The sequence below is a fragment of the Delphinapterus leucas genome, chromosome 4, assembly GCF_059928025.1.
Source record: "Delphinapterus leucas isolate spDelLeu-1000000601 "Yukka" chromosome 4, BTC_Dleu_Yukka2, whole genome shotgun sequence".
Lineage (NCBI taxonomy): Eukaryota > Metazoa > Chordata > Mammalia > Artiodactyla > Monodontidae > Delphinapterus > Delphinapterus leucas.
The window spans coordinates 122,774,960-122,788,861 of record NC_143132.1 but is presented as its reverse complement, the minus strand read 5'-3'; the positions used below and the strand labels follow the sequence as shown (position 1 = coordinate 122,788,861).

The window sequence follows — 13,902 nt, the reverse complement described above, 5'->3', positions numbered from 1 at the left end:
GCTCCCATTCATCAAGGGGGGGACGGTGTCGTCCTTTCAATTCATTTATCTGCAGGAATGATTGCTGCTATCAGTCTCGCGCTCACCGCCCGGCTGAGGAGGTGAAAGTTTCTCCCCAGGAAGATAAACCGCAAAAGACAATATTGTGCATGATTTGCGCCTTTTCTTTGGCTTTTTCTTTCTTTCTTTTTTTTCTCCCCCTCCACCCCCCCTTTTTTTTTTTTTTTTTTTTGCAAAAAGCAGAGGGGGAAAAAGAGTGAAGGAGCGAGGAGGCGAGCCTGAGAGAAAGGAGAGAGAGAGAGAGAGAGAAAAGAAAGGGCGAGGGGCTAGTGGAGAAGTGAGGAGGGGCGTACGGCGCGAGGCGGAGAGAGGGCTAGCAGTCGCTGCTCCGGCGCTCACATTCCTCTATGCTACAAATCCGGGAGGAAGTTTTTTTGGGGAGCTGAGATGCTCCATGCCTTTCCCTGGGCAGCCTTGACGCGGGGTCCTCTCGGCAGAGACTGAGCGGCGAGAAAGTGCTAGCCGGGCCGGCAGGGTCTGCTCGGCGGGCGCCGGAGCCCGCCTTGCTCGCGGCCCGCAGCAGTCAGGCTTCCCCGCGCTTGGCCGGGCGGGCGCCCCGGCGCGCCGCGCCGCTGCCTGCAGGCTAGGACTTCGCGAGGTGGGTCGACTCCTCCTCCCTCCTCTTCTTCTTCCTCCTCTTCCTCCGCCTCCCGTTCCTCCTCCTCCACTACCTCCTCCTCCTCCTCCTAATTTTCCCTCCTCGGCGGGCGAGGGTGGGGGGGGCGGGGGAGGCCGGGGCTCGCCCCGAGCAGCCACGATGCTCCTGGACGCCGGCCCCCAGTACCCCGCGATCGGCGTGACCACCTTTGGCGCGTCCCGCCACCACTCGGCGGGCGACGTGGCCGAGCGCGACGTGGGCCTGGGCATCAACCCGTTCGCCGACGGCATGGGTGCCTTCAAGCTCAACCCCAGCTCGCACGAGCTGGCCTCCGCGGGCCAGACGGCCTTCACGTCTCAGGCTCCCGGCTACGCGGCTGCGGCGGCCCTGGGACATCACCACCATCCGGGCCACGTCGGCTCCTATTCGAGCGCAGCCTTCAACTCCACGCGGGACTTTCTGTTCCGCAACCGGGGCTTTGGCGACGCGGCGGCTGCAGCCAGCGCGCAGCACAGTCTGTTCGCCGCTTCAGCCGGGGGCTTCGGGGGCCCACACGGCCACACGGACGCCGCGGGCCACCTCCTCTTCCCCGGCCTTCACGAGCAGGCGGCGGGCCATGCATCGCCCAACGTGGTCAACGGGCAGATGAGGCTTGGCTTCTCGGGGGACATGTACCCGCGGCCCGAGCAGTATGGCCAGGTGACCAGTCCGCGTTCAGACCACTATGCCGCGCCGCAGCTGCACGGCTACGGGCCCATGAACGTGAACATGGCCGCGCATCACGGCGCCGGCGCCTTCTTCCGCTATATGCGCCAGCCCATCAAACAGGAGCTCATCTGCAAGTGGATCGAGCCCGAGCAGCTGGCCAACCCCAAAAAGTCGTGCAACAAAACTTTCAGCACCATGCACGAGCTGGTCACGCACGTCACAGTGGAGCACGTCGGCGGACCCGAGCAGAGTAACCACATCTGCTTCTGGGAGGAGTGTCCGCGCGAGGGCAAGCCCTTCAAAGCCAAATACAAACTGGTCAACCACATCCGCGTGCACACGGGCGAGAAGCCCTTCCCCTGCCCCTTCCCTGGCTGCGGCAAGGTCTTCGCCCGTTCTGAGAACTTAAAGATCCACAAAAGGACGCACACAGGTACGGAAACGGCTGTCCTTGACACCCCTCGTTCCCTATCCCAGGCCTGGGACCCGAAATCCAAAAGTCAGCGGCGGGTGCGCACAAACCCGGCCTCGGTTGGGTCTGGAAGTCAGATTCCAGCAGGCAGACAGCGAAAATATGTGCTGGTTTTTAGTTTGAAGCTTAAAATTCTGGTAAAGTACAGAGAGGATCGGATTAGAGGGATCTAGGGGTATAGATTTTTAAATGAGAACTAAAAAAAGGCGGGGAGAGCTGAGAGATAAACCCTGTTTTGCGGAGCCCTTGGTGCGCGCGAAGCCGGGAGAGGTGGCCGGCTCCCGGCGGCGGCGGCAGCGGAGGCGCCAGCCGCTCCAGCTGCAGGCGAATCTAAACGTTTGCTTTCGGCCAACATCCCCTCTCCACGCACCTTAGTGAGGACTTTGCCAAAGGAAGGAGCTGAGGAAATTGGAGGAGATCGGATGAAGGGGCCCAGAAAGAAACAAAAATAGAGACAGAAAAGAGGGGGTGGCGATGGTGAAAGGAAGTCAATCGGGCCTGAGGGGGCTTATGTATATTTAAAGAGCCCCGATTTTAGTAATGACTTGTTTGTGAGCAGGCTTGAGGAGTCGGGAAGTCAGCAGAAGGCGGAGAAGTCCGCTTTGTCAATTAGATTCTGTGAGGACTTTTCGAAACACCGAATGTCCTGAGTTGGCCTTTAAAAATAAATAGACCGGTCGGGCGCAGTTAAAAGAAAAGTTCGCGGCGAGCTCAGGGCCCTAGTGTGGGTCGGGCAGGCCATTCTGGGCCTCTTGGGCCAACAAGGCCGGGAATCCGGTCTGCTTCCCTGTCCTGGTTTGCCCGGGTGATTTCTGAGTACTGCGTTTGGAACTTGGCGTTTTACGCCGGAGCCAGGGAAGAATTTGCGGCGCCGAGCTCTCGGCCCGGATTATCCTATAAAATGTGAGTGTGTATAGGGGTGGGGTGGGGTGGGGGCGGCGACGAGCGGGGTGCGGAGCGTCGGGGAGGAGGTAAGGGGAGGAGAGAAGAGCAAAACAGCAGGAGAATCGGCCCGGAATGTGAAAATTAGAAACCTAGAGCTAGGTAGAAGCTGCCTGAAGTCGTCTGTATAGCCCCGGGCCTAAAAACCAGCAGCCAGACCTGCTGCTACTCTGGGATCTAAAAAACTACCACGACCACTAATAATAATAATAATAATAATAAAATAATAAAATCTGGATCTAATTGGATTAAGGGTTAAAATAGTTCAGATGTTTAAAATTCCAATGCAGATATATGACTTTGTTAAAGATCCCGGTTTTGAGCTTGCAAAGTGTTAACCCTGGGCCGCTGCCTTTTTAATTTTTGTTTTTATTTTTTCCTTTTGTTTAATTTTTAGAAAAGAGCCGCGGGGTTTGTTCTAACCAGACCTGTCTCTTTCTTGCCTTTCGCACCAGGGGAGAAGCCCTTCAAGTGCGAGTTCGAGGGCTGCGACCGACGCTTCGCCAATAGCAGCGATCGCAAGAAGCACATGCACGTGCACACGAGTGACAAGCCCTATCTTTGCAAGATGTGCGACAAATCCTACACGCACCCCAGCTCGTTGCGCAAACACATGAAGGTAATCGCCGCGCTCTCGCCGCCCGCCTTGGAGCCAAGAACCCGCTCAGCTCTTCGGCCGGGGTCGGGCGGCGAGTGGCAGCCGGGCGGTGGCAGGAGCCGGCAGAGGCGGAAAGGCAACGATTCCTCTCTGCTGACTGGGGCTGGGCAGAGAGGGCGGGGGCTGGGAGAGGAGATGGGGCCACCCAAGACCGTTCTAAATTTACTGTTTAATAATAAAAATCAAAAGAAGTGAGCACTCTTAGCAGAGGCCGCGACTGATGGGGAGCCAGGACAGCCCAAGCGGGATGATGCTGACGAAGCTGCGGCCATGGCGGCTTGGCTGGCAGCGTTGGGCAGAGAGTTGGGGTCTTGCACGCGGTCCTGAGCGCTGGCTCACCTAACCCTGAGCAAGCAACGTTCAGCGGCTGCCGTGAGGACCATCTCAGGCTCTGGCCTCACATCCAGCCTCCCCCTCCCTAGATATTTTCTTTTGTTGAGTCCCCGGGGCACTGTCCCTCCGCAGAGCCCAGCCTCTGCTGGGCCGAGGCGGGGCAACCAAGCCCAAGTCCCGCGGGTCCGGCCTCCCTGGAGTTCAAGGGGATCCAGGGCTCCTGGGGGAGGCAGCGCGCGGCCTTCATCCCCCCAGGCGGCCGCCGCGGCGGGTCTTTATCTCTGTAAAAACGCGACTTTATTCCCGCAGGTCCACGAATCCTCCTCGCAGGGCTCTCAACCTTCGCCGGCCGCCAGCTCGGGCTATGAGTCCTCCACGCCGCCCACCATCGTGTCTCCCTCCACAGACAACCCGACCACCAGCTCCCTGTCGCCCTCCTCCTCCGCGGTCCACCACACAGCCGGCCACAGCGCGCTCTCTTCCAATTTTAACGAATGGTACGTTTAAAATCAGAAACAAAACACCGAACAAAACCCTATTTAAGAGACTGAGCACACACACACATACAAAATATTACTGAAAGAACCCTGAGCATCAAAAGAGTCCCCTCCCCACCCCCTAATCCTATTTTTTCTAAACCTGCCGATAGACCCAGGACCGAGTAAGAGAGAAGCACCAAACCTTTACATTTTTTTTTTTTCTTAGTTTGGCAAAGGCTTGGTAGCCAAGGGGTGGGAGGGGGGTGGAGGAGAAGGCGGTCGCCTGACCAAATGCCGCCAACCCCGAGGGCCAGTTTCTCCTGGGAATCTGAACAGGCTCTCTGGGAGTCGGCTTTTTTTTTTTCTTTCTTCTTTGCATTCTTGTAAATACAGAATTATTAGCTTAAAACTGTACTGTTGGATTCTGTATATAGTTATATCTTGGTTGGAACGGGGGGGTGGGGTGGGATCGTGGCGTTGTGGTCTTTGCATTGGGGGAGGGGGGAGGGGCTGGGGGGAGGGCGGAGGGGGGAGGGGTGGGCGGCCGAAAGCCAACTGTTTGTACTGAATGGCAAGAATGTTCTAGTAAATGTGTACCAAAATGTGAATTACTTTGTACGATTACAGTCTCCACGTCGATTTAACAGAATATTATTGGTATTAATGTGCTTTTTTTGTATAAAGTGCAAACATTTCGTCCCAAAGTCTAAGTACTTTAGTGCAGTAAAATGTTGTTTTCACGTCCTGTCAAGAATTCGTATAGTACGAACCTGGATCTGCGTGTCAAACTGTTCCATTTGTTTATGTAAAGTGATATTAAAAAAAGATATAAACTATAACTGTCCGTTGCTTTTGGCAAAAGATACAACCACATAATGTATATAATTCCTAGTTTCCGTATTTATCCGCATGTAAAGGGCCGGTTTATTCATGTTACAGCTATTCAATATTTATGGCTAGAAGAACTCGTATGTACACTTTAGTTTCCAGAACTGTTTGGTAACCTTTCGTACGTTATTAAAGATTCTTAAATCTCAGTGATTGTGGTAGGAATTTCTTCTTCATCCCCAGCAACCTGCTGCCTCTTCTGCCAGCCTTAGTGGGTCTTGGGAAAAGCTCACCAGTCTTCCCTTTCTGTCATCGCAGGTCATATAAACGTGATAAATGAACGCTACCCTGCTGGCTCTCCGAGAGGGTGTAATTAGTATTTATATCAAAATTTATGAAACAAATTTTCGGCCGCAGTATAATTTAAATGACCTTTGCAGACATAGAATAACAACCATAAAAATAACAGAAATAGATTGCGCAGGCGACATCAATATTAATGTAGGCGAATTGTCAGAAGCTCAAGGACTCGCTCTGCAGCTTTGCAAATGAACTTGCAGCCAAGGGTTCTGCTGTCCCCCAAATTAAATTTCCCGAGTTGAAACCAAGTTGCAGATTTACAATATCATATTTTAAATTGCTGTCTTCAATTAAACCATTTATGGCCATAATTAATTTTCAGGATGTCGATGCATGCTTTTCCAGGCTTTCCTTCTTTGTACAAAAGTAAACCTCCATAAAGCATTTTACTTGTATTTCTTCAAACGTGATGCTAATTTAAATTAATTACTTCCTGTGATACGTTATTATTCCTATAATTTTGCCAGTTATTAGTTCTCTCAAAAATACATATAGAGAAGAGAATTATTTTATGTAATTTGATTATCTTTCTATCTCTTTTATTTATTTCTCATTTACTTAAGAAATTCGTTCCATTGGCTGGCGTTGATACAGTAAATTTGTAAATGAGAAGACAATATAAAAAATCTAAATTACTTGTGCTTAATGACTGTAGCAGAACGCCTTTTCTCTAAATCAGATTGTCTTTCTTGCAGTTTAGTTTGATAGATTTGCAAGCTATGCTGCTCCCTCGAAGTTAGCTGCGCTGGTAGGAATGTGAGCTTCTTTGTCTCTGGTTGTAGCTTGCATGATCGCCCCATTAAGCAGACAGCGTAGCCGGAGATCACAAATCAGGGCCTTGGCTGTAGTTGCAAGGGTGCTGATATGTCAGAGCACAAGACGGAAACTGACCTCACTGTAGGCAAGTAGGAACCCAGACTTGCATCTTTAATATACAATGTTATGTGTGACTCTGAGAAGGAAAGCAAGAGGGAAAAACCCTCAAGAGTGTGAGACCCCCTTAAGATACTCATATCTGTTTCGAAGTGTACCATTGACCAATTACAAAATCAAAATGTTAAATTCACTTAAAATTTTTTTGACTCGTCCTTTCATTGCTTGCTATTTGTATTTGTCACTTTTAGGCAGCAAAGTTTTACTAGGTAAGGAGGGGATTTGCTACACTTTCTGTAGCACATCAAAAACTAGAGACAGTGGTGTTTAACTTTTAAAAAATTGTTTTTGTGATCTATAATAGTAAAGGTCAACCTTTCATGAAAAGAGCGCCACCTTGCAAGGTTTGGTGAAATTTAAGGAAGTTGAACACCTCAGCAGAAATTGTTGCTGGTTCCGAAAATCTGTGAGACTATAAGCTGGCCCCAGTTGGCTTTGGAGGTTTAAAATTAACTAACAGCATAGTAGTTGAAGTGATTCCAGACATTAGGGCCAATAATTAATAAACATAGAAAATAGCTCATCTCTCTAGGAAAGAAAGGTAAACACCTCAATTAATAATCCTTCCCTTTCCTTTAGAGATTAGAATGTCTGGGAGTCTGATATAAGTATAATAATAATAACAACAGTACTTTTATAACTTTGTTAGTGTATTTAGGAAGATAGTCAATGAGTGTATTTTTCCTTTGACCATTCCTGAAAGCAGTTTACTTCAAATTTGGAAATATAAATGTCTCATTATTTGTTATGTACCTGATGCCCTTTTAAACTTTAATAACATAGTATAATAATAAAATATCATACTATGATATATGATTTAAGTAGGATATTTTAAAGATAAATTTTAGGGATAAATGTTTACTTCAAAACTAATTCATATTAAAAAATTTTTTAGACATTGAATGCCAAATATTTTTTTTTTTTAGAAAACCATTTGAGGAGTACTGTGTGTGTGTGTTTGTGAATAACCTCACTCACCAGAAAGGAACTTTTATAGTAGAAGCCAATATTTATGCCAGTCCCCCTTATGCATTCTCTTCTCCAACACTTATCCCAAAGAAAAAGTCATTAATGATGTAGGTTGCCTAAAATACTGCTTCAAACTTAAATGTAGTCTATTATTTTGCTGGTACCTTTAATGTTTGCTTCTTGGGATGTATTCTTTCTACTTTTCTTCATGGGCTATTAGGTTTTGAAATACATGAATGTGAACAGCGAAATATATTGTTAGACCCTATTTAGCAGGAGTTGAAGATGCTGCAAATGGCTGGCTTGTGTGTGTAGCTGTGGATTTTGATTTAGGCAGAAAGCCGTCCTGGTTCATATTTTGACTGCATTGTTTTCTATCACCATCAAATGATTAGAACAGCTAACAAGTTATTAAAAAGTTCTATTGCGTCAACAAAAGATGCCTGGCTACAAGCAACCGTATTTGACAAATGAAGAGAGATGAGTTGTGGTATGTGGGTGTGTGTACATTTATAGAGTAAGCATGTAAATATACAAGCTCCATTTATACGGGGGCTAGGTAATTTCCAAACATTTCAGATCCTTTGTTTTCTTCTTCAAAAGCTACCCCCGGCTGCTTTAAGCGTTTGCGGCTGATGATTTTCATTTTTTAAAGTCAAGCATTCACGTTAACCTTTAAGAAGCAAACCACCTCCACAAGAAAGATGTAACCTTTCAGTTGCCCCATATGCTTATCATTTTTTTTTCTTTTTCTTTCTTTTTTTTCCCTTTAGCTGACGGTGTAAATAGCACTAACCTTCTTTGCTCATGGGCCTGGCATTTAGATGTTTTTATTTGTTGATGGTGAAGTTTTCTCAGAACTTTTAAAGGGCTGGCAACAGAGCTACATTCCCCAAATACCTTGCCCAGCCCTGAAACCTTCCTGATGTTCCCTTTTAGAGGTCAAGTTGTCATCCGTGTCCTGGTCCCCTTGTGAATCAGTATTGGTGGAGTTGGTACCTGAGCATACTGCTTTCCAGGAAGCAGCTTGGGGAAGGCTCTGGTCCTTAAAGAGAAGCACCAATTTATGATGGACCGGGAGTAACTCTGTGTGGTCTGGCAAACTCAAAATGAAGGCACTGAGCTTGTGTCTTTGATTATTTGTGAACTAGATATGAAGTCAGCAGATTCCCAGCTCACATTTCTTTTTTTTTTTTCCAACTTAAAATACTAATTACAAATTTATCTTGTCCTCTCTAGGTACAGCGTTCTCGCTTGCTCCTAGCATCAAGTGTAGTTCTTAGAACTATTGTGTTCATATTAGGAAAACAAAGTGTTGTTTTCATAAAATTTGCCACAGTTCATATTACTCTCTGGTTTTAGAATTCTTAAAAACAGAGTGGCAGTGGAAAGATTTATCTCATCTATGCCAGGCAAACCTGGTTCATGTTGCTATAGGTTCATATTACTCAGGGTGCTGAGGCTTTTTTTTTTTTCCCAGCTTTTTACCACCCTATTCACTATCAGTAATATGTACCCATTTAAACTGGTTAGATGTAGAATGTAAGGTTTTATAAGAGTAACTATACAGCAATCTCTTTTTTTTCAAATGATAATCACTAGTTTGGGGCAAGAAATAAGAAAAGAATGGTAATAACTTTCTATAGCATGCCACATTTGAGCCTTTTCCTCAAAGTTTATTGCAAGTATAATGGCATAATATACACAAAAAATGAGCAGTGTTCTCCATTAATCTATGCAAGTCAGGTTCATTCCAGAGTGTCTCACCAAGTAAGAGGAAACACGATCAGCCCAAACCAGGGGCTATTTTTACCATGCAAGCTGAATTCTGGCATTAGTTCCTAACGTTTATTTCCACTTTAGAGCAAGGAGCTAAAACAGTATGAAGTTTCCAGTTGATGCTATACTGGAGGTGGGTTTTTCAAGAATAAGAAACTGAGTTTAGCTATCTAGTATGGAAATGACATTGCTTGTCAATGATACTAGAGACTTCCATTGTCTGTCTCTTGTCCACAAAATTTTGACTGCCTCTGATATTGCGGGTCATCTTTGTAAGTTTATGCAGAAGAATTCACGGGTTGTGAAACTTACACAGTGATATTTTCACCTACAGCATACACAAGAATCAACTATTAAGCATGGATATAAACAGATGGGAATTATATCTCTCTAAAAAAAAATACAACAGACGTTCGAAGGCCAGCGACCTTAGCAAACTCAAAAAAAAATTACGATTATTTTGCTTCTGTCTTTTGTGTTATAATCCCCGTTAAGCTACAGAAAACATAAGGACATAAGGAAGGTGAGAGAAGCTTACATCCTAACTCCTTTTAAAATTTTTTTCTGTCTATCCGGGAAAATCCTAGCCTCTGGCACAGAAAGCTGAAAACTGTGGAGGAAGGTAAAACCACGAAAAAGGATAGGGGTGGGTGAGTCTGTGCGTCAAGGGAGATTCTTGTTCTGGAGAATTTCTTGAAAATATATAAACACAGGCTTTGGAGGTGAGTTTGTAGCGGTGGGGTGGAACAGCAAGACTTCCCCACAGCCCCTCCACAGAAGGCCTGGCGGCCAGCGTTTGAGGGGCCCCTTGCGCCACCCTGCAGCCCTGCGGGGTGCTTTCGAAGTCGCTGCCGCGGGCTGGGACTGTGGCTGGGAGAGCAGTGCGCAAGCGCGGCCCTGGGCCCGCGGTTCCACGTGCTAATGAATATGCATGAGGCCCCCCCCCCCGCCCACACGGGCCGCGGGGAACAGTTCCGAGGCTCTGGCCTGCGAAAGCTGCTGGCCCGGCTGCCAAAATAGTGCGGCGAGGAAGCTGCACGTGTTTGTTTTGAAACCGCACTGGTTTAAGTGAGTTCACAAAGCCAGGCAGACAGTGTAGGCTCCAGCCATGGGCCGGCAATCTCCCATTCTTTAAGGGCCGCCCCAGTGCACTACGAGCCCTGCCCACTTAGGAGCTGTCCTCCTCCTGTCCCCTTCCAGGGAGCTGGCACCCTGGCAGTTCTTCTAGCTCTTTGGAGAAGACGTCCCCTCCAGTCACCTGGCCCCCCTCCAGTCACAGACCCCACGCCTGAGGTGGGAGGGCAGGGCACTAAGGGTTTTCCTATCGCCCACCCTCTTTCTTTGCTCTGATCCAGGCTTGAGTGTCCCCTGTCTTTGTCTGTCTCTCTCTTTCTCCCCCTTTTCCTTTCTTTCTCCGGGTTCCTATTCCTGTCTCTGGCTGTCCCCCAGCCCCTACCCACTCATGCGGGGGGCTATCAGCCGCTTGCTTGAACGATTGCTCTAGGGTTTTCTCTCGACCCTTCCCAAATAAGACTCGTCAGCTCGCACATGTTTAAGAGCTGGTATAGTCCTGTTGAGCTCAAACGTGCTTACATGGTGCAAACGTGACAACTGGTGGAGGAACTGCCCTGGCCAAGAGACCTGGAAAGTGTAGGGTGTGGTGAGGGAAACACAGAGTTCAGGGGCTGAGCTATTGCTTTCCCCTCCTGGTGACATTCCTTGGGGTCTGCACATTGCATAATATTTTGTGGTCAATGTACTGACATTTCCAGAGCAAGTGCCTAATATGTCTGGTGGAGTGACCAACACCTGTAAACAAAGGGGAGGGGTAGTGGAGAGTCCCTGGAGCACTCTATCCTCACACCACTGTCTATAGAGTTATGCTTTTGGGTGTCTTGGTCAAAAATCCTAGGTCCCATGACATCAGAAAATGGCTGCCAGACAGGTTCCAATCCTCCTCTGGATGTTACTTTCAGCTGGAGGGACAGACCCATTCCATGGGGCCCACGCCTCTCACTTCCCTCACTGCTAACAGGAGCGGCCTTTTGTCACTGCTTGGTTCGCACTGCAGCTAATCCAGGGCCAGCTTCATTCCTGCCAGTTCTGAGATCCGGGGGCCATAGCATCATTTCACCTGACAGCCACCACTCGCCACGTCTTCAGCTTTGGAACTGGAGGTGTGGCAGAGGGGTTTTGGAAACGTTCCTGTTAGGAAAAGTCCTGTCCTCCCACCCAGCATCCGAGTCTGGGAGCTCAATAACATAGGAGTGGCCCGAGAAGAGCTGCCGGGGACCTGGCCCAGGGAGGCCTGGCAGAAGCCAATCAGCCTGGGACTGGTCCCAGGGACTCGGTGGAAAGGGGCTGGCTCACCAGAGTTCTCTCGTCCGAGGTCCCCGGAGGACAGAGCACCGGGCGTCTAGTTAGGGGCGAAGAGACCTTCCATCCACCGAATCCCCGCCACAAGGGCCACCCCACAGGAAACCCATTCCCGAGTTGGGTCGTTTTATGTTTTAATATGTTGGGAGAGGGGGGCGATCTAGACTCTACGAACTCCACGCTAATTATGAAGACCTGGGTCGGGCTCGCTCAGGGCAGCTCTAACCCAGCGTGGATTCCTGCGTTCTTGCCCAAAAGGCCAAGGCCCAAAGAACCCTTTGCATTTGGCGGGGGACTAGAGGGAAAGGAGGGGCGGGGGCGGGAGCAGGCCGGGGTCTGCAAGCCGGCAGCCCGGCGCGGCGAACTTGGGGCTCCCGCGCTTGGCCGCCGCGTCCGTGCCGGCGACGCGGTTGCCCTCTCCGGGCCAGAGAGCGGGGACGCCCCTTCCCCGCCCCTGACACCCCCAGCGCCCCCGGGGTCGGCGCCAGAGTCCCTGAGGCCCGGAGGCTCTGACTTCAGGCGGCGAGGCGGGCTCTGGGGCCTCCCCGGGCCAGGCCGAGTTTGGTCTGCGGAGGCGATAGCGGGGGCGGGGGGCGCGGGCCAGGGCCAAGGAAAGAGGGACCCCAAACCGGACAGGCGTTTTCCTTCCCTCCCCCTTTCCCCCGCCCCAGCCGCGCCTCAGTCCCTGCCCAAACTGCCCGTCTCCGGTAGGACTGACTGTCTGCCCCGCCTCACTCTGCTGCCAACCTTGTCCGAAATCTAGACCCCAGACCCGGTAAGTCGCGTTCTTTCCCCCACCCCGTCCCGCCACCTTCCCGGCGGAGTCGGCCCGCGGCTGCGTGTGCGCGAGGGGCCCGAGGCGCGCGCCGAGAAGTTGGGCTGACGTGGAGCAGCCGCGCCAGCCTGGCCTCTGCGGCTGGTGTGTAGGAACGCCGAGCACCCCAAGGTAGTCAGAGATGTCGCGGGGCTCCCCAGTGAGGAGGGACCGAAGAGGGTCCAGCCTCGCTCTCCTGGATCCTCTTTGTCCCTGTGGACAGCCACTAAAGCTATCTTTTAAGAATAAGCTTTCTGCTGGTCTCTACAGTGTGTGTGTGTGTGTGTGTGTGTGTGTGTGTGTGTGTGTGTGTGTGTTGGGGGAGGGGAGCGGGGGAGGAGAAGTGCCCTTTCCCCTAAGCAGTTTCTAATCCCTAAGGTCCCCAACAAAGTTTACTTATGGTTTCCATTTGAATTCTGTGAAGTTAGTATTATTATTACTATTTTAAGTGAAGATTTCTGAGAGTCACAACTTCTCAAATATACGTGCCTCTTGAGGGCATTTCGACAATTACCTTGTCCACTAACTCCCCTCCCTTCCCACTGGAAAAAAATAAACTTAATTTTTCAGTAGTTGCCTTAGGACAGGTCGTTTATAAGTCACTAGTGTGAGGGAAGAAAGGAAGAAAGAAAAACAAGCTTGGCATTTCTCATTGGGACTCCGCGTGCTCTATTACTGAAATGTGCAAGATGGAATATTTTTTGGGGGGAGGGGAGGCCGGGCGCTGGAAGAGTGCTTTTGAACCGCGCTGCCCTGTTGCACGGGGCTGACCTTTGGCTGACACGGCCACGGAGCGGGCCGTTCGTTAACGAGGATTTGATACATTAGACATTCGAGCTGGGCGTGTAAACCCACACTCTGAATCCAGATTTCGCTCAAATTAGTGTACGAGGAAATGATCTTTTTAAGTCCTGAGGCTTAACCAAGTGTCAGGAGAGCCGATTGCTGCCTGAAAAGGGCAGCGAAGGACACTGGGTAAAAGGCACATTCCTAGCTCCTTAACAAACAAACAAAATAAAACCCCTAAATCTTCTTTGAATAATTCCTGAAATCCTCCAAGTTGCCACTTTTAAGTAATGCTTATAAATAAGGCTAATCATCTCATTCTAGTGAATTCTGTTGTATTAAATCCTAACGCGAGGCAAAGTTGTGAAGACAGTGTCACAGTTATGTATATATATATATATATACACACACATACACAATATATTATAATATATACATAATATATACATGTGTATAATTTTTTTTCTCTTTTACTCTCTGGAGATGCTAGAATGTGACAATTTATATCCGCCAGGCAGTGGGGCACATACAGAGGGGAGAGTCACAGATTTTAAAGCCGTTTACAAGTTGACGCGTCTCGATTTAATTTGGTTCGACTCGTGTCCAGACTTCAGAGCCCAGAAAGGGAAGGAAGGCTGGCCACAGGGACCCCGGCCTGGCGCACGGCGGCGGAACCTGCAGCTTCCCAGCGGGCTGGAGTTGGGGACTCGGCTGCGCAGTGGCAGTGGAATGGGAGGCCAATTGGAGGATGCGGCGGCTCCCGCGGTATTTACTGATTTGGGAAAGGTATTTTATTTAAGTTGGCAA

The 13,902-nt window shown here is 49.4% G+C and overlaps 1 protein-coding gene across 1 annotated transcript; it reads left to right on the top strand.

Moving 5' to 3' along the window:
• Positions 1–817: 817 nt before the first annotated feature.
• Positions 818–4,636, top strand: ZIC1 (Zic family zinc finger 1). The gene is made up of 3 exons (XM_022582718.3): positions 818–1,799; positions 3,236–3,399; positions 4,081–4,636. Exons 1-3 carry the CDS (start codon positions 818–820, stop codon positions 4,276–4,278), a joined length of 1,344 nt encoding a protein of 447 aa, XP_022438426.1. The 3' UTR covers positions 4,279–4,636.
• The last annotated feature ends 9,266 nt before the right edge of the window (positions 4,637–13,902 follow it).

Coding starts and splice junctions, on each gene's coding strand:
- ZIC1 (XM_022582718.3), top strand. CDS start 818: ATGCTCCTGGACGCCGGCCCCCAGTACCCCGCGATCGGCGTGACCACC. Junction 1,800..3,235: donor CCACAAAAGGACGCACACAG/GTACGGAAACGG, acceptor CTTTCGCACCAG/GGGAGAAGCCCTTCAAGTGC. Junction 3,400..4,080: donor CGTTGCGCAAACACATGAAG/GTAATCGCCGCG, acceptor TTATTCCCGCAG/GTCCACGAATCCTCCTCGCA.